This window comes from Oncorhynchus tshawytscha, linkage group LG13, assembly GCF_018296145.1.
Source record: "Oncorhynchus tshawytscha isolate Ot180627B linkage group LG13, Otsh_v2.0, whole genome shotgun sequence".
Classification (NCBI taxonomy): domain Eukaryota; kingdom Metazoa; phylum Chordata; class Actinopteri; order Salmoniformes; family Salmonidae; genus Oncorhynchus; species Oncorhynchus tshawytscha.
Genome location: NC_056441.1, coordinates 50,190,760 through 50,210,114, shown reverse-complemented (window position 1 = coordinate 50,210,114; position 19,355 = coordinate 50,190,760). Strand labels below are relative to the sequence as shown.

At 44.6% G+C, this 19,355-nt stretch overlaps 3 protein-coding genes across 7 annotated transcripts in view; 1 reads left to right on the top strand and 2 right to left on the bottom strand.

Moving 5' to 3' along the window:
• The first annotated feature begins 172 nt into the window (after positions 1 to 172).
• On the top strand, positions 173 to 2,213 carry LOC112244688 (homeobox protein six1a). The gene is made up of 3 exons (XM_024412426.2): positions 173 to 696; positions 1,121 to 1,284; positions 1,470 to 2,213. The coding sequence occupies exons 1-3, from the start codon at positions 292 to 294 to the stop codon at positions 1,639 to 1,641; spliced, it is 741 nt and encodes a 246-aa protein (XP_024268194.1). The 5' UTR covers positions 173 to 291; the 3' UTR covers positions 1,642 to 2,213.
• Positions 1,793 to 7,243, bottom strand: qpctla (glutaminyl-peptide cyclotransferase-like a). Of its 2 annotated transcripts, none has more exons than XM_024412425.2 (7): positions 6,340 to 7,243; positions 6,011 to 6,121; positions 5,559 to 5,852; positions 4,678 to 4,839; positions 4,513 to 4,612; positions 4,304 to 4,420; positions 1,793 to 2,990 (listed from the first exon to the last, which is right to left on the bottom strand). In XM_024412425.2, exons 1-7 carry the CDS (start codon positions 6,550 to 6,552, stop codon positions 2,845 to 2,847), a joined length of 1,143 nt encoding a protein of 380 aa, XP_024268193.1. In that variant the 5' UTR covers positions 6,553 to 7,243; the 3' UTR covers positions 1,793 to 2,844. The 2 variants fall into 2 exon arrangements, with proteins under 2 accessions (XP_024268193.1, XP_024268192.1); XM_024412424.2 differs by having other exon boundaries at positions 6,011 to 6,157; positions 6,340 to 7,242.
• An 8,789-nt stretch (positions 7,244 to 16,032) lies between these two features.
• The window catches only part of LOC112244717 (signal-induced proliferation-associated 1-like protein 3), an 89,302-nt gene continuing 85,979 nt past the window's right edge, over positions 16,033 to 19,355 (bottom strand). For all 4 annotated transcript variants that reach the window (XM_024412472.2, XM_024412473.2, XM_042295856.1 and 1 more), the window contains 3 exons: positions 19,066 to 19,192; positions 18,451 to 18,532; positions 16,033 to 17,909 (listed from right to left, as the gene is read on the bottom strand). In XM_024412472.2, the coding sequence (XP_024268240.1) occupies positions 17,766 to 17,909; positions 18,451 to 18,532; positions 19,066 to 19,192 (353 nt within the window). In that variant the 3' untranslated portion in view covers positions 16,033 to 17,765. The remainder of the gene's footprint in view (positions 17,910 to 18,450; positions 18,533 to 19,065; positions 19,193 to 19,355) is intronic.

Genomic DNA, 19,355 nt, shown 5'->3' with positions numbered 1-19,355 from the left:
TCTTGTTTGAACAACACAATCATGCTTTCTATCTGGATGAATGGGTACACAACTGAGTACAATCCGGTGTGTGTGTGACTGTTTTTGTAACCCCCATGCTCTCAGGTTACCTGGGAGTTCAACATTGCCAGGGCGGGACTGGGTATGGATAAGGATATATGTATACACACACACACGTTCACACAGACTTATTCACCCAACGGCAGCTCTCTCTAAAACATTTCCCTTCACTGAGAGAGTTGTGAAAGGTCACAGAGGTAAGCCAACTAACCTTTTGACCTCTTGGTGTGCATGGGCTCCATCTCCATGGCGATGGTCTTCTCGGAAGAACAGGTGGCGTGTATGTGCGAGGTCCTTCTGCAGAGCGGACGCATGGAGCGCTTGACTGACTTCCTCCACACTCTTCCCCCCTCTACCTCCTCTTGCCCGGGGCGTCTGGAGAGCATCCTGAAGGCGCGGGCTGCCGTGGCATTCCATCTGGGGCGCTTCTCGGACCTCTACGCCCTCCTGGAGAGCTTCCATTTCTCCAATCGCAGCCACTCCCTGCTGCAGCAGCTCTGGCTGAGGGCACACTACCTGGAGGCCGAGTGCCAGAGAGGGCGCCCCCTTGGGGCTGTGGGGAAGTACCGCATACGCCGTAAATTTCCCCTGCCAAGAACCATCTGGGATGGAGAGGAGACCAGCTACTGCTTCAAGGTACAGTGAATGAAATCTGCTAGGTTTGTTTGAGCAGATATTAATACTATATTTAATCATTATACTGCCTCAGCATTTTTGCTTCTTGTAAAACAAAATGTCCCTGGGACCTGGTCCATAATTAAGCTGTCTGTAATGCATTAGGTGTTTGCATCTGAGTTTAGCCCTTGTGGTGTCAAGATGGGGTATGTCAAGACAAAAGGACTTTCTATCTGGATATTAAGCCTAAAGTGTGTTACACTCTGTCTGCTTCAAATGCACTGAACACCTGTCTTCACAGGACCAGTCAAAGCACTATGATGGCTGTAATGTCCCTCATATCAGTGCAGATGAAGGGAAGGAGATGAGGAGCAGAGGCCTCTTACTGCTACCATCATTAACCTACTTGTTTCATAAATCCGAGGTTAATGTTCCTCTTTTACAGGAGAAATCCCGGAGTGTGCTGTGGGAGTGGTATTACTGTAAACCCTACCCTTCACCACGTGAGAAACGAGCGCTTGCGGCCGCCACCGGTCTCACCGCCACCCAGGTGAGCAACTGGTTCAAGAACAGACGGCAACGAGACCGAGCAGCACACGGTACTACCGGGTGAGTCTTCACTTTCTCCTAATACATTTCATGAGAAATAGTTCTAAAGGAGTTTATAAATGTTCATCCCTCCTTTAATTTCTATTGAGGACGGCATGATTTCTCATTTAGCTAACAGCTTTGCAGTGGACTACCACTGCCCTCTTCTGGCACAACCAGGGAACTGACATGCTCTCTCCTGTTAGGGAACAGAAAGGTTGTGGACCACCTCTTGGCTCCAACAGAACCCCAGGAGCAGCATACCCAAAGGCCTACCCCTTCTCTGACAATGGCCATTCACCTCCAGGCAGCCCCAGTCCCCTCTTCTCCTGCTCACAGCCCCCACTTCTGAGCCATATGGGTGGGGGACAACTCTGAATCTCTTCACTACCGGAGCCATCATGTATAGTAGGCTCACTTCATAGGCACGATTCACTTGTCCTGCCAGAAATGTATGTAAGACCATTCAATCTTTTGAGTAGCGTAGTTTCATGATACCCTGTACGTTGTGTTAAATCAAAGTCAAAAACATTTTTAAATAGTTTAATTGAAAACATGTCATCAGACCTAATCATTGACAAGCACTTAAAGCATTTGGGAATAAACAATATGGTTTAAAAAAAAATGTGCTCCCATATCATGCTTCCTGAACACAAACCAGGTTGCAGCTGAGAGAAACCACGGCCAAATGTTAGTACAGCCAGGACAAGCACACAGCCTCTCCCACTGTATGTCCCATAGGGATGGGTGTGAGATGATTCCTATTCACTGAGCTTAAACGACATCACCCAGTGTGTGCACACAAGCTGCCTGCCTCCCGCAGAGGCAATCTGGCCTATTTAGATTCGGACTGACTGACTGATTCAGCTGTGTTCTTATCCAGCTTATTTTCGCCCAGCACCTTCTCTGATTGAAGCCGTTTTTGAAATCCGCACTCTGGTAAGATGTGAGACAGATGACATGCTAAACCAAGCCTGGGCCGGAAACCTCTTGGGGAGAAGTAATGCATACAGAAGATATCCAGTGATGGGACAACCATTTCAATGTCATTCATTGTTATATGTTCAAGTTTTTCAGTCACTGCCATGCTCTGTGAATACAACCGTCAATGTCAGCTCAACGAGCTTATGGCATGAAATCAAGTCTACAGTCTGATATTCACTGAGTGTTGGAAAATCACAACAGAGGACCATATAGCATAAAAGAAAGGATTAGGTTAGCGTTACCTTAAGACTTTACAAAAAAACGAGCCGATGATAATATTAAAATCCACAAAGGCCTCTTCCAGTTATTTTTCATGAACATGTACCATCAAGGTTTTCCTGTGATACAAGCTGCCTACATTCAGCAGGGTCACTTGATGGTAGTTCTGCTCTCAGATCAATGTGTCTATGAGTGTTGGTTTCAGTGGATAGAACCTGTCCAGTGACAGGAACATTATCTCTCCTAGTCTTTTGCAACGTCAGGGCAAAACTGCCCCAAACCCCTGTCTGTATTTCCTACACTGTGGTTAAAAGGTGTCCCATGTAATCTGTTGGTTCACGGGTTATGGGACCAGTCCAATGGTGGTTCCAGGTGTGGTTAAAAGCCCAGGTACTCAGCCAGGAACACAGCCAGAATCTTGGTCAGGTTTTCCACTGTGGGTCGGTGCATGTTCTCCTCCGTGTCATCCAGCGTGTGCCAGAATGGGGGGAAGGGGGTGGCAATGACATGAAGCACAGGAACACCTGAGTTGGTGTGAAAGAAAACAATTGCAGGATTTAAATGATTTCTTAAGACAAAATCCCATCAGCCGAGGCGCCGAATTGTTGTGATAGTACAGTCGTGGCCAAAAGTTGAGTGACACATTTCCACAAAGTTTGCTTAATTGTCTTTAGATATTTTGTCAGATGTTACTATGGAATACTGAAGTATGACCCTTTTTCCAAGACCTCTGCAATCCGCCCTGGCATGCTGTTAATTAACTTCTGGGCCACATCCTGACTGTTGGCAGCCCATTCTTGCATAATCAATGCTTGGCGGTTGTCCGAATTTGTGGGTTTTTGTTTGTCCACCCGGCTCTTGAGGATTGACCACAAGTTCTCAATGGGATTAAGGTCTGGGGAGTTCTGGCCAAAATATCAATGTTTTGTTCCCCGAGCCAATTGGTTATCACTTTTGCCTTATGGCAAGGTGCTCCATTCATGCTGGAAAAGGCATTGTTCATCACCAAACTGTCTCTGGATGGTTGGGAGAAGTTGCTCTCAGAGGATGTTGGTACCATTCTTTATTCATGGCTGTGTTCTTAGGCAAAATTATGAGTGAGCCCACCTCCTTGGCTGAGAAGCAACCCCACACATGAATGGTCTCAGGACGCTTTACTGTTGGCATGACACAGGACTGATGGTAGCGCTCACCTTGTCTTCTCCGGACAAACCTTTTTCCGGATGCCCCAAACAATCGGAAAGGGGATTCATCAGAAAAAAGACTCTTGGGCGACCTGAAGCCTTCTTCACAACAATTGAACCGTTCTTCTTGAAGTTCTTGATGATCCGATAAATGGTTGATTTAGGTGCAATCTTACTGGCAGCAATATCCTTGCCTGTGAAGCCCTTTTTGTGCAAAGCAATGATGACGGTACGTGTTTCCTTGCAGGTAACCATGGTTGAGGAAGAACAATGAATCCTAGCACCGCTCTCCTTTTGAAGCTTCCAGTCTGTTATTTGAACTCAATCAGCATGACAGTGATGTCCAGCCTTGTCCTCGTCAACACTCTCACCTGTGTTAACGAGAGAATCACTGACATGATGTCAGCTGGTCCTTTTGTGGCAGAGCTGAAATGCAGTGGAAATGTTCTTTTGGGGGATTCAGTTCATTTGCATGGCAAAGAGGGACTTTGCAATTAATCTGATCACTCTATACAAAATTCTAGAGTATATGCAAATTAACCATCATACAAACTGAGGCAGCAGACTTTGAAAAGTAATATTTTTGTTTCATTCTCAAAACGTTTGGCCACGACTGTATGTCAGTTTGTCTGTATATGAGCACACCCTCCCACCTTTATGTAGGAAGGGGATGTGGTCGTCCTGCACAGGGCCCAGGTACACGTCCTTCCTGAAGTAGGTCTGCTCAGAGGGGTGAGAGGTCAACAGACCCTGCCTGTGCAGTCTCTTCTCTGAGAGGGATGGATGGAGGAGAGTTAAAGCACGGAGTGCAGAAAGACAACGTCAATAAGGGAACTGACCCTCCCTGGGGTGTGTATGTTACCTGCAGCGATGAGACGGTCAAACCAGCGGGCAGTGTTGTCAAAGTGATTTACAATCAAAGGGTCTGGACCACCAAGCAGGTCCAGTAGAACAAAGAGATCCTAAAATGGACGGAGGTGAGAGTGAGTGGATGCCATATTTTAATGTGCACACAAAGGTGTCTTACCACAGCCTGCAGCAGGTTGGTGTGTGTGGAGCCTAGTGGGTGGGGTGTGTGTGCCATGCGCTCTGCCAGGTGCCTTGATCCATAGAGAGAGTCTGTGGCTGTCCACTCCTCAAACGACTCCTCTCCGTCAAAAAACACTAGCTGGAGGGTTACAGCAGATGCCTACAGCACAGAGAGGGTGGAGGTAGGGTTTAATTGCATTAGATAGAGACAGTGGTGAGAATGTTCTGCTCTGTGCCAAGTAAAGGCCAAGGCAATGTCATTTCATCACATCTCAATTCCCAACAACGTCACTCTTGCAGTTTATTTTCTTTTGTGTGAGGCTGCAGTGATGTCGCAGTTCGGCTGTGTGTGGTTGCGTGTATTTCTGACTACCAAAGTTAGTCTCTGGGGGGTGGGGGGGAACACTGCTAAACAGAGGACGGAGTCTGCTGCTAAAAACAGGGCTGCTCTCTGCAAGGCTACAGTCAGCACTTTTATATTCTACACTGCAGAGCGAGAGAGAGAGAGAGGAGGGGATAGAGAGTAGGGAGAGAAACCCAACTACTCAGCATCTCACCTCACTCTGTCTCCCTCACCAGTAATCTGTTCTTTCCATTGCAGTATTTTATTCTGTTTATCTGAGTAAACTGCCTGCAGGCCTTAGAATGGTTCTCATGTTATGTAAAAAAAAATATATATATATTCAAAGTGGGGAAATCAGACGTGTGGTTGTGACCACAATGCCTGATAACACATTGTGCTCCTGCATTTTGTTTGCTGCCAACTTGGGACAGGTCTGCTTGAACATTTGACTGTTTATCTCAAAATCTCTTATATTGACTAAACTGATAAATAGATCTAAAATGCAGTCCCGGGAAATAAATTGATGTACATGGTACCTGCTGATTGAGAGCTTTGAGCTGGGCGTCCAAGGCAGAAGCCAGCTCCAGGATCATGGCACAGGGCACCGCTGAGTCGCTGGCCCCCAGGAAGACCCTCTCCGGGACGCGGGGGTCCGGGGGTAGGACCTTGGAGTCATAGTGGCAGGTCAGCAGCAGCCTGCGAGGGGCCCCGGGGTCAAGGGTCGCAACGATGTTGGAGAAAGTGACCTGACCCCGAGGCGTTGGCGACAGGAAAGAGTCGAGTTCTACTGTCCAGCCAGCGGAGAGGGAGGACAAGGTGGAGGAGATGTGCTGATATAAAGAAATGAGAAAAGGGTGTGAACTCGAGGCATTTCATTTGATCTTTAACTAGAAATTATATACTCTTTCCTACATGAAAGTGCTGTGAGAAACCATATAAATGCATCATCATTATTATTATTGTCACCTAGTCCACCAGACCCACTCACTTGGCGTACGGCCTGGCTGCCCAGGGTTCCTGGGAGTCTCTCAATGAGGATGGGCCTAAGGTGAATCTCCCATAGGCGTGATCCGTCTACCTGGGACACCAGCCGTCGTACCTGGGATGGAGAAGACTTACTGGCCTTATGGGATAACTGGAGCAGAGGAATGAGTGGGTGGGTGGTAGAGAGAGAGCAAGAGATGAACTCATGGAATAGAACACACACTAACAAACCTCAAATCACTGAAGCCCACACCATTCTGTGTGCCAACTGTACTTGAACAACAATCACTACTGCAACTGTAAATAGTACAGTATTTGAGTTTAGTTCCTTACCCGGTCTTTTGCCAAATCTACGACGGGGATTCTGTTGTTGCGGTTGCTGCTTGTTTCGTTGGACAAATATAAGCCCAACACCATAGCAAGAGTCAGCACACCCAAGAGACAGAAGACCAGTACCCGAGCACGGGGCATCCGAACCGAGTTGCAACCAGGGAGAGCACCGTTATTCGCCTGCAAAGGCTTGTACCGTCGACTAGTTCTCGACATAACAAAGCTTTCTAAAACGCGGTTAGAACGAAAAAGACCCGTATCTCTATAACTGAAACTCACGTCAGCTGCTCGGTCCCTGTTGGCCCGATCTACAGCTACGTGTCAGTCCCCGAACTGAACTTACAGTGAAACCACCTATTATGTGGTTAGATAGAGTCCGCAATTCAGCTTAGCGTCTTATTTTGAAGTTTTCGCAGTATTGCACCAGACGTTGCACATTTATTTTATAATAGTATTGTTATAGCTTGTATTTGCAACGCCCTATCGACTCCTAAATGATAGTATCTAGGCTACCCTAAACCCCCCTTGGCATTTATACAAATTATACTCTACTCTTTCATGGTAACATGTACTTCTACATGCCAAACCCATCTTTCAATGAGGCCTGTTATGATCTATCCTCGGTATCCGATCAGTCTAGTGTCATCCTTAGGCTTGCTTCATTGGAGTTGAACATTTATCGATATCATGAATCTATCGATGGTTAGGCTACTCTTCCTTATCTAAAATCCGTTGTCCTCAAATGTCTTACACCTGATTTCGGCTTTTATTTTCAATAGGTAGATACAGCAACTAACGTGGTTTGTAACTTCTGTAGCTTCTCACCCAACTGAAGTAATCGAATCCACTGATAACGCAACACAACTTGCTTTTTTTGGTGCCTGATTTCCGGGTTTTCGTTGACAGTGACGAGGCAAGGGATTATTTTAAAGGCGCAGTCCCTGTCTGACAGCTCTCTCACAAAGCATCGATGGGTATTTAACGCATCAGCTAGCTAACTACTGAACAGAAATATTTGTTAAGGTATCTGTGACCAACAGATGCATATCTGTATTCCAAGTCATGTGAAATCCATAGATTTAGGGCCTAATGCATTTATTTCAATTGACTGATTTCCTCATATGAACTTTAACTCGGTAAAATCTTTGAAATTGTTGCATGTTGCGTTTATAGTTTTGTTCATATGTTAGAGCAATCTGAAGGTCGATGACCATTGGTTAATGCATGCAGTGTCTGAGCCAGAGGAACGTGCCCGTTACGTTGTTGCCGCTTCTATCCAATGACATTACTGTTCCATTTGGTTCCATTCAGGGTTTCATTTGAGGATTCAGTAGATGCATTGTATGCCTCAGGTCACATGCACAAGTACAAACAAACCTGTTCATGTCATCAAATAGTTAAATTGACTCTGTCAATCACCACATTCTCATCGGCAGACTCAACAGCCTTGGTTTCTCAAATGATTTTGGTTCACCAACTACTTCTCCGACAGAGTTCAATGTGTCAAATCTGAGGGCCTGTTGTTCAGGCCTCTGGCAGTCTCTATGGGGATGCCACAGGGTTCAATTCTTGGGCCGACTCTCTTCTCTGTATACATCAATGATGCCGCTCTTGCTGCTGGTGAGTCTCTGATCCACCTCTACGCAGACGACACCATTCTGTATACTTCTGTCCCTTCTTTGGACACTGTGTTAACAACCCTCCAGACGAGCTTCAATGCCATACAACTATCCTTCCGTGGCCTCCAACTGCTCTTAAATACAAGTAAAACTAAATGCATGCTCTTCAACCGATCGCTGCCTGCACCTGCCTGCCTGTCCAGCATCACTACTCTGACTTAGAATATGTGGACAACTACAAATACCTAGGTGTCTGGTTAGACTGTAAACTCTCCTTCCAGACTCACATAAAACATCTCCAATCCAAAGTTAAATCTAGATCGCCGAAGCTGATCCTCGGCTTCGGCGATGTCATTTACAAAATAGCCTCCAACACCCTACTCAACAAATTGGATGCAGTCTATCACAGTGCCATCCGTTTTGTCACCAAAGCCCCATATACTACCCACCACTGTGACCTGTACGCTCTCGTTGGCTGGCCCTCGCTTCATACTCGTTGCCAAACCCACTGGCTCCAGGTCTACAAGACCCTGCTAGGTAAAGTCCCGCCTTATCTCCGCTCGCTGGTCACCATAGCAGCACCCACCCGTAGCACGTGTTCCAGCAGGTATATCTCACTTGTCACCCCCAAAGCCAATTCCTACTTTGGCCGCCTCTCCTTCCAGGTCTCTGCTGCCAATGACTGGAACGAACTACAAAAATCTGAAACTGGAAGCACTTATCTCCCTTACTAGCTTTAAGCACCAGCTGTCAGAGCAGCTCACAGATCACTGCACCTGTACATAGCCCATCTATAAATAGCCCAAACAACTACCTTTTCCCCTACTGTATTTATTAATTTTGCTCCTTTGCACCCCAGTATTTATTATTATTTATTTATATATTTATTGCCCTTACCTCCCTTATCTCACCTAATTTGCTCACATTGTATATAGACTTATTTTTCTACTGTATTATTGACTGTATGTTTGTTTTACTCCATGTGTAACTCTGTGTTGTTATATGTGTCGAACTGCTTTGCTTTATCTTGGCCTGGTCACAGTTGGAAAGGAGAACTTGTTCTCAACTTGCCTACCTGGTTAAATAAAGGTGAAATAAGAAATGCATTTTAAAAATGCAGCACAAACGCACTGTTGGGGCAAGTGACTGAATTTACAATGGCTAGCCCCCAATTCGTTATATTTTTCTCTTGTGCTTTATGCTATTTGCCTTATGACTCCTGCATGCATTGTTGACCATGAACTTGCTTGTTTACCCAACCATGGGAGACTGTTTGTTCCCACACTCAGGACTTTGGTTACATGGACTCTTGGCCTCCCATCCTATTCTAACCAACTCTCCCCAGCTTTGTAGTCATGTTACTTGATGAAATTGCTGTACAATATGATCTTGTCATCTAATGCACATTCAAATGTTATAAATCAACACCTTGTCCTCTGCCGTGCCTTGATTGTATTACTGCTGATTGATCTGGAAATGTACATGTACAGTACACGCTGGCCCATCTACTGTTGCTACCCAATTCTGATTTGTGCTCTGATATCTGCTTCACTGATTTCTGCATGTTAACACTAGAAGCTTTTTACCTAAAATTGGTCATTACAGAGAAGTGGTTAAGAAAGAGTGTTTTGAATACTGATGTTAACCTTTCTGGTTATAACCTTTTTTCGGCAAGAGAGATCTTCCAAAGGTGGTGGAGTGGCAATCTTTACCAAGGATCACCTTCAGTGCTCGGTTGTCTCCACCAAGTCTGTCCCCAAACAATTCGATTTGCTGGTTTTACGCATTAAACTTTCAAATAACTCTTTGTTGACTTGCTGGGTGTTATCGGCCACTATCAGCACCGGCCTTTACCCTAAATGCCCTAAGCTCTCTCCTGGCCGCTTACACTAAGTCTGAATTTGTCCTGCTAGGTGACCTAAACTGGGACATGCTTAAACCACTTGACCAAGTCCTAAAGCAATGGGACTCCCTAAATCTTTCTCAGATTATTACCAATCCCTCAAGATATGACTCCAAACCCCAAGAAAAGGCTACTCTCCTTGATGTTATCCTTACAAATAATCCTGACAGGTATCAGTCTGTTGTTTTCTATAATGACCTTAGTGATGACTGTTTTACAGCCCGTGTTCGTAATGGCTCCTCAGTGAAACATCCTGTCCTGATTTGTCATAGATGCTTGCTAAAAAACTCTGAGCAAGCCTTCCTTCATGACCTGGCCTCTGTAAATTGGTATATAATCAGCTTGATTCCCTCTGTCGAAGAAGCTTGGACCTTCTTTTTTAATATTTTCATTGGTATTGTTAACAAATACGCCTCCATAAAGAAAAGGAAAATTAAAAACAGGTTTAGCCCCTGGTTGGACCGTGATCTGGCAGACTTACTCCACCTCAAGAATATCATTTGGTGAAAGGCTCAGGAACATGCATATTCAGGCTGACTGGCTCTGGTTCAGGCAAATGAGCAATAAGTGCACTCAGGCTATCCGGAAGGCCAAAGTTAGTTACTTTAAGGAGCAGTTCTCTCTGTGGGTCTAACCCCAAAAAGTTCTGGAAACGGTTAAAGACCTGGAATAAACCCTCCTCCTCACAGCTGCCCATGTCCCTTAATATTGATGATGCGGTTGTTACTGACAAGGAGCACAAGGCTGAACTCTTTAATCACCACTGCATTGTCAGGATTCCTATGACTCTGCCATACCTCCTTGCCCGTCCAACATTTCCTCATCTCCCACCCCTTCTAATGCGACTATCCCCGATGCCCCTCCCTCTTTTTCCTCTGCCCCACTACAAAGTTTCTCCCTGCAGGCGGTCACTCAGTCCGAGGTGCTAAAGGAGCTCTTTAAACTTGACCCCAATGTTTCTTCTTTAAGGTTGCTGCCCCGATCATCACCAATCTATAGATGCTTGTTTTGTTTTTTTGCGACAGAACCTGGGCGCGAATATAGAGTCTCTGGTGGCACAGCTAGCGCTGCAATGCAGTGCCCTAGACCACTGCGCCACCCGGGAGGCCCCATCTCTGACCTTATTAACCTCTCTTTCGGAGGTTCCTATTGCTTGGAGGGCAGCCCCAGAGCATCCTTTATTTAAAGGGGGAGATCAGGCTGATCCTAACTATTGTAGGCTAATTTCTATTTTGCCCTGTTTATCAAAGTGTTGGAAAAACTTGTCAATAATCAACTGACTGGCTTTCTTGACGTCTAAAGTATTCTCTCTGGTACGCAATCTGGTTTCTGCTCAGGTTATGAATCTGTCACTGCAACCTTAAAAGGTCCTAAATGACATCACAATTGCCCTTGATTCTAAGCAGTGTTGTGCTTTTGATACGGTAGACCATTCCATTCTTGTGGACCGGCTTACGAGTATTGATGTCTGAGGGGTCTTTGGCCAGGTTTGCTAACTACCTCTCTCAAAGAGAGCAGTGTATAAAGTCAGAACATCTACTGTCTCAGTCACTTCCTGTCACCAAAGGAGTACCCCAAGGCTCATTCCTAGGTCCCACGCTCTTCTCAATTTACAACATAGCTCAAGCAGTAGGAAGCTCTTTCATCCATTTATATGCAGATGATAGTCTTATACTCCGTTGGTGTTAAACACTCTACAACAAAGGTTTCTTAGTGTCCAACAAGCTTTCTCTGCCCTTAACCTTGTTCTGAACACCTCCAAAACAGAGGTAATGTAGTTTGGTAAGAAGAATGCCCCTTTCCACACAGGTGTGATTACTACCTCTGAGGGTTTAGAGCTTGAGGTACCTCATACAAGTACTTGGGAGTATGGCTAGATGGTACACTGTCCTTCTCTCAGCACATATTACAGCTGCAGGCTAAGGTTAAATCTAGACTTGGTTTCTTCTATCGTAATCACTCCTCTTTCACCCCAGCTGTCAAACTAATACTGATTCAGATGACCATCATACCCATGCTAGACTACGGAGACAATTTATAGATTGACCGGTAAGGGTGCCCTCGAGCAGCTAGATGTTCTTTACCATTCGGCAATCAGATTTGCCACCAATGCTCCTTATAGGGCACATCACTGCACTCTATACTCCTCTGTAAACTGGTCATCTCTATATACTTGTCGCAAGACCCACTGGTTGATGCTTATTTATAAAACCCTCTTAGGCCTCACTCCCCCCTATCTGAGATACCTACTGCAGCCCTCATCCTCCACCTACAACACCCGTTCTGCCAGTTACGTTCTGTTAAAGGTCACCAAAGCTCACACATCCCTGGGTCGCTCCTCTTTTCAGTTTGCTGCAGCTAGCGACTGGAATGAGCTGCAAACACTCAAACTGGACAGTTCTCAATCTCTTACGTCAAAGACTCAATCATTGACACTCTTACTGACAGTTGTGGCTGCTTTGCGTGATGTATTGTTGTCTTGCCCTTTTTGTTGTCTGTGCGCAATAATGTTTGTACTATGTTGTCTTGCTACCATGCTGTGTTTTCATGTGTTGCTGCCATGCTATGTTGTCATCTTAGGTCTGTCTTTATGTAGTGTTATGGTGTCTCTCTTGTCGATGTGTGTTTTGTCCTATATTTTTCATCCCAGTCCCCGCAGGAGGCCTTTTGGTAGGCCGTCATTGTAAATAAGAATGTTCTTAACTGACTTGCCTAGTTAAAATAAAATACCATTGCCAAAAATAAAAATAAATGACAGATTCTATCATTATGAAAGATTTTTAATATATGTTCTTATAAAATAATGAAAACAATTTACACTTTTAAAATGTACAGTCATTGATACAACATCCCCAAGAAAAACAATGTTCAACCGTAAGTTTTCGTCAATGCATAAAGCACTCCTGCCTCATGCAGAATGCACCAACAAAGTAAGAAAAACTATGTAAATCATACAAATCCGCTCTATACAAAGATTTCAAATCAAACGGCATATACAGAAATAAAAACAAAGTACCCTCTTAATTCCACTATTATGTATTTTTCTTGTCGCAAAAGTGGCCAATATGTTCCAAAAATAAATTAGACAAATATTAAACATCTAAAAAATAAAAAAAAATTCATACAATTGATCCATTTACCAAGTTTCGATGTTACCATTTGTGATTTGTGCACATGCAACATTGATGCACCGAGCTATGTTCAACATGTACAGTACAAGTTTGGATACACCTACTCATTCAAGGGTTTTCTTTATTTTTTACTATTTTCTACATTGTAGAATAATAGTAGAGACAACAAAACAATGAAATAATCTCCTGGAATGCATTTCAATTAACAGGTGTGCCTTGTTAAAAGCTAATATGTGGAATTTATTTCCATCTTAATGCATTTCAGACAATCAGTTGTGTTGTGACAAGGTAAGGGGGGTATACAGAAGATGGCCCTATCTGGTAAAAGACTAAGTCCATATTATGGCAAGAACAGCTCAAATAAGCAAAGAGAAACAACAGTCCATCATTACTTTAAGACATGAAGGTCAGTCAATTCAGAACATTTCAAGAACTTCTAAAGTTTCTTCAAGTGGAGTCTCAAGAATCATCAAGAGCTATGATGAAACTGGCTCTCATGAGGACCGCCACAGATAAGTTCATTAGAGTTAACTGCACCTCATAAATCGTCAATGAACTGCACCTCAGATTGTTACTTGAAATCTGTGAGGTACAAACATCTCAACATCAACGGTTCGAGGAGACTGCGTGAATCATGCCTACATGGTCAAATTGCTGCAAAGAAACCACTACTAAAGGACACAAATAATAAGAGACTTGCTTGGGCCAAAAAACACGAGAAATCTGTCCTTTGGTCTGATAAATCCAAAACTGCATTCTGTAGCGATACGCCATGCCATCTGGTTTACACTTAGTGTGACTATCATTTGTTTTTCAACAGGACAATTACCCAGCACACCTCCAGGCTGTGTAAGGGCTATTTGACCAAGAAGGAGAGTGATGGAGTGCTGCACCAGATGACCTAGCCTCCACAATAACACGACCTCAACCCAATTGAGATGGTTTGGGATGAGTTGGACTGCAGAGTGAAGGAAAATCATTCCAGGTAACTACCTCATGAAGCTGGTTGATGGATACAAAGCTGTCATCAAGGCAAAGGGTGGCTACTTTGAAGAATCTCACATATAAAATATATTTGATATGGCTAACACTTTTTTTGGTTACTACATGATTCCATGTGTCATTTCATAGTTTTGATGTCTTCACTATTTATTCTACAATGTAGAAAATAGCAAAAATAAAAACACTTGAATTAGTAGGTCTGTCCAAACTTTTGACTGGTACTGTATTTAACTACAGTTTTCTTGAAATCAAATACAGCCAAACTAAATCCTTAAAAACACCCATAACCCTCCACACACAAATAAACAAAATAAAGATTAAGACATTGCAGATATCAACATCACAGCACATTTGCTGAGCTTCAGTGATAACATGAGTGTGTAGGGTTATGTTTGAGTTGCTCTTGGTATGTCCAAGATGATATAACTGGCTGGAGGAGGATGAGGCAGCTTACAGTACACAGAGAAATGAAGACAGATGTCTGTACAGTGCATTCGGAAAGTATTCAGACCCCTTGACTTTTTCCACTTTGTTACGTTACAGCCTTCTTCTAAGATGGAGGCAATTGTTTTATCTCCTCATGACTCTACACACAATACCCACACATTTTTCACATTTATAAAAAATATCACATTTGCATAAGTATTCAGAACCTTTACTCAGTACTTTGTTGAAGCACCTTTGGCAGCGATTATTACCTCAAGTATTCTTGGGAATGACGCTACAAGCTTGGCACACCTGTATTTGAGGAGTTACTCCCATTCTTCTCTGCAGATCGTCTCAAACTCTGTCAGGTTGGATGGGGAGCGTCGCTGCACAGCTATTTTCAGGTCACTCGAGATGTTTGAGCGGGGTTCAAAGTCCTGGCTCTGGAGATGGCTTTTAAAGATCTCGCTGTTCTTTGCTCCGTTCATCTCTCTCTCTCTATCCTGACAAGTCTCCCTGCTGTTGAAAAACATATCCACAGCATGATGCTGCCACCACCATGCTTCACCGTAGGGATGGTGCCAGGCTGTCATGTGCCTTTTACTGAGGAGTGGCTTCCGTCTGGCCACTCTACCATAAAGGCCTGATTGGTGCAGTGCTGCAGATGGTTGTCCTTCTGGAAGATTCTCCCATCTCCACACAGGAACTTCGGAGCCTGAGCAAGGCCCTTCTCCCCCGATTGCTCAGTTTGGCTTTGCGGCCAGCTCTAGGAAGTCTTGGTGGTTCCAAACTTCTTCCATTTAAGAATGGAGGCCACTGTGTTCTTGGGGACCTTCAATACTGCAGACATTTTTTGGTACCCGTCCCCAGATCTCTGCCTCAACATAACCCTGTCTCGGAGCTCTACGGACAATTTCTTCAACCTCGGCTCGGTTTTTGCTCTAACATGCACTGTCAACTGTGGGACCTTATATCGAGAGGTGTGTGCCTTTCCAAATCATGTCCAACCAATTTAATTTACCACAGGTGGACTCCAATAAAGTTGTAGAAACATCTCAAGGATGATCAATGGAAACAGGATGCACCCCAACTCTATTAAGTCTCAAAGAAAAGGGTCTGAATACTTAAGTAAATAAATTTGCAACAAATTCTAAAAACCCGTTTTCTCTCTGTCATTATGGGGTATTGTGTGTAGATTGATGAATGGGAAAAAATAATTAAATAAATTTTAGAGCAAGGATGGAACATAAAATCTGGAAAAAGTAAAGAGGTTTGAATACTTTCCGAATGTACTGTACATGTTGCTCTTATCAACGTAATGTCTCTCGTAAATGTACAGATGTTTCTGAAAGAGTGAGGGCAGGGTTGTGTAGTTTGTTTTGTATGTTTTGTGCCATATGCATGTGAATGTCCACCGATCCAGCCACAAAGGGTTTACACCATATAGGTACATGTTCACACACACAAAACAATAAATACAAATAAATAGTACAGTCTGTAAAAGGGGATGTCTGTGAAGGGTCCTGAGTGTAGTGAAGGGAAGACAGGATTCCAGTTGAGGCAGGGCAGGGGGGTTCCTGAAAAGGGGGTCTACGACGACTTAACTGTGCTCGGGGGTTACATTTAATGGAACCAAAATAGTCATATGGTCCTTCAGCAGACATTTTCATAATTTTAGTAAATGGATGTGGTCCAAACGAGAATTGGAACCCACACCGTTGGTTTTGCCAGCTCCATGCTGCCCTCCATTTATCCCACATTGATCACAATGGACACACATCGGTAAGAAAAATAGTTTCTATACAGAATATAACCAAGCATAGGTGTTGATTTAGTTTAGTGTATTCCTGTCGTATGGACATTGTTTGTTTGTTTTTGAAATGGCCACATGTTTCACAGACCCATCACCACAGGATAAGTTACTTAAGTTATTTAGCTAGGTCTCACAGTTGTGTATAAATTGTTCAGTTTGACTCTGCAGACACGAGGACTGTTAGCAAAACAGTATGTATAATACCCCTTCATTCTAGCACACACACACAGCTATTGTACCATGACACAGGTGCTACAGTGTTTAAGTGATCATTTCTATGTATTTTCTAAATGCACACAGATGTGTGTACTAGCAGTTGGTAAAAAAAACAGAAACCACAAAATATGATGATTCTACATATGTTAAAAAATTTAAAAAATGCTTAGATATTTGTAAATACCTTTAACATTGACCGTTAACCAAAGAAATTGAGATGAGATACTATCATTGAGTTTATGACACTATATTCTGTCTCTGAACGAACAAGATGTCTCATCTCACTAGCGTAGCGGTCATAACACAACGTGCTCATGACTGAAATGCCCCGTGCCAACCTATCACACACACACACTCAACAAAGCGTATCAGTACAATATGCATGTGTTCAAGCTATATGTTGAACCACACGGGCAAAACTACAGTACCACATCTTTTATAAACACACGTATCCCAGAGCATTCTGGGAGTTGTAGTCTCTTTTTTTTTGAGCCAGAGCTCGTGTTTGTTTTTGGCTGATTCGCTTCAGGAAACAGTATTAGGCCTCTCTGGGTGATCTAGTGTTCTAAGGTTCATAACATCTCTCCTCTTTATTGGCTTTTCACTGACGCAGGAGTGTACAAAAATAAAAACCTACAAGCAGGGACAGAGGGATTCACTCTGGGTGCACAGGCTGAAGGAGAGTCAGCTTGTGCTGTGTTGGGACTCTTTTAGAGTAAAAAACAAAATAGGCGTGTCTACTTGCAGGCTCTTCTGTCTAGGCAATTCGGTTTCAGATGAGCCAACGGCAATCCATTGGTTCTCTGCAGTCCCTGTGTCCATCCAGCCCAGAGCGAGGCATGGTTTCTGGTTGTGCGCCACAGAGAGGGTGGCGGCATAACAACAGGTCTCTCTCCCCAGAGCAGGTCAGTGGTGGAGAGGTAGTGCTCCTCTTCTCCCCTACCATCCTACCCCTCTAGGAGAGGCAGGAGGGAGATGGTTGGAATGTGACAGAAGCAGCAGGTGAGGGATAGAACGTGAGAATGTAAGGGGGGGGGGGTGCGTTCTTTCCCTCTCTTATTTTCTTGTACATCATTTCACACACTAACTTCTATTTTCTATTGCCCATGTATTCCACAGTGCCTAACCAGACCCACTAACAAATCCATTCCCCACTCAATCCCAACAGCATGAAACTCACTGTGACTGTCGTTCCACTAAAATCACCTTTACCCTAACCTCTTCCCTCCTCTCCATCATTCTCTGGCTTAGGTCACAAGTTCTCTCTGTGGATGCTCTCGCACTCTCACTCCGAGGTCACTTCCTGTGTTCGTGTGAGCTCACTTCCTCTGCGGGGGGTCGGTGAAGAGCAGGCTGAACTTGCGGAGCTGCTCACTGGCCGAGTGGCTCTCTTCCTGGAGCCGCTGGTTATTCTGCCGCAGGTTAGCCATCTCAGCCAACAGGTGCACTTTGTCCTTCTTCTCCTGAGAGACAGAGGGAGGGAATGTGGGTGAGAGACAGAAAGAGAAAGGGAAGAAAGTGTTAATTATCTTGATCTTTCTTTTGAATTGGTATTTTCTTTTCTCCCCATTTTCGATCTTGTCTCATCGCTGCAACTCCCCAACGGGCTCGGGAGAGGCAAAGGTGGAGTCATGTGTCCTCCGAAAACATGACCCACCTAACCGCGCTCCTTAACACCCGCCCGCTTAACCCGGAAGCCAGCCGCACCAATGTGCACCAACCCAGCCCGCCACAAGGAGTCGCTAGAGTTCGATGAGCCAAGTAAAGCCACCCCGGCCAAACCCTCCCCTAACTAGGACGACGCTGGTCCAATTGTGCGCCGTCCTATGGGACTCCAGGCCACGGAATGAACCCGGGTCTGTAGTAACGCCTCTAGAACTGCCTTAGACCGCTGTGCCATTCGGGAGGCCGTTTATTTATTACCAGATTAAATTCTTGATGTGTCAGTGGTACAGCCATTTAAATGAGCATATAGTCTAAATGTCTCTCTGGTGTAAACGGTACCTTCTCCAGGTCAGTGTTGAGCCGCTTCAGCATCACCTCTAGGCTGTACAGCCGTCCCGAGAGGTCGTTGGGTACCTCATCCCTGAAAACACACAAAGACATTTAACTCACACTGTCTAATGGGTTAAGTAGCAGGTAGGGCAGACGGGTTTAACAAGGTGTGTTCAACAGAGTTTATAAGGACCGTACAACGCAGCGTGTTAGTTTGGTAAACAAGAGGCAGTTTCCGTGACAGGCTGGTTGTAGTCATGCCCTGAGACAACACAAGCTGACCAGGCCCAGACTGCTTTAACTCAAACACGCCACTGTTTGTTCCCTACAGCAGGTGTTCAGAAAGATCCTTGGTAACTTGTTTGATCCATGTGTAATTACCACATCTAACCACAGGATGGCACTGCCAGTACAGCTCTCTACATGTGACCGGTGAGGTTGACCTGACAAAAGGAAAATGGGAAGTCCAAGTGTAGCCAGTGCTTTTATACACTCAAATATTGTGTTTAGGATCTGGAGTATCGGTGTCAAATAGACAAAATGATCCCCATCTGCTGTAACCGCCATGATTGTGGCGGCTACAGACCGCGATTGTTTGAGCTGGTGTGTGAATCGGAGACTTACCCGCTGAAGGTGGGGGTAGTGCGTGGAGTCTGAGGTGTTTGGAACTGGACTGGACTGATGATCGGCCGCATGTCTGGAACCCCAACTTGAGGCTCGGTGAGCGAGAAAAGAGACACTGCCCTTTGCACTGTAACACACACACACACAGTTACAAGACTGCATTTCACCCTTCGCAGTCAGCTACCAAACAACAAAGGCTGCCCCCCCCCAATCCCCCATCTTCGCAATCAGCTTTTACAATGCAAGGTCTCCAGGGAGATTTCACCCAGTCAAGCCCATCAAGGAGCAGC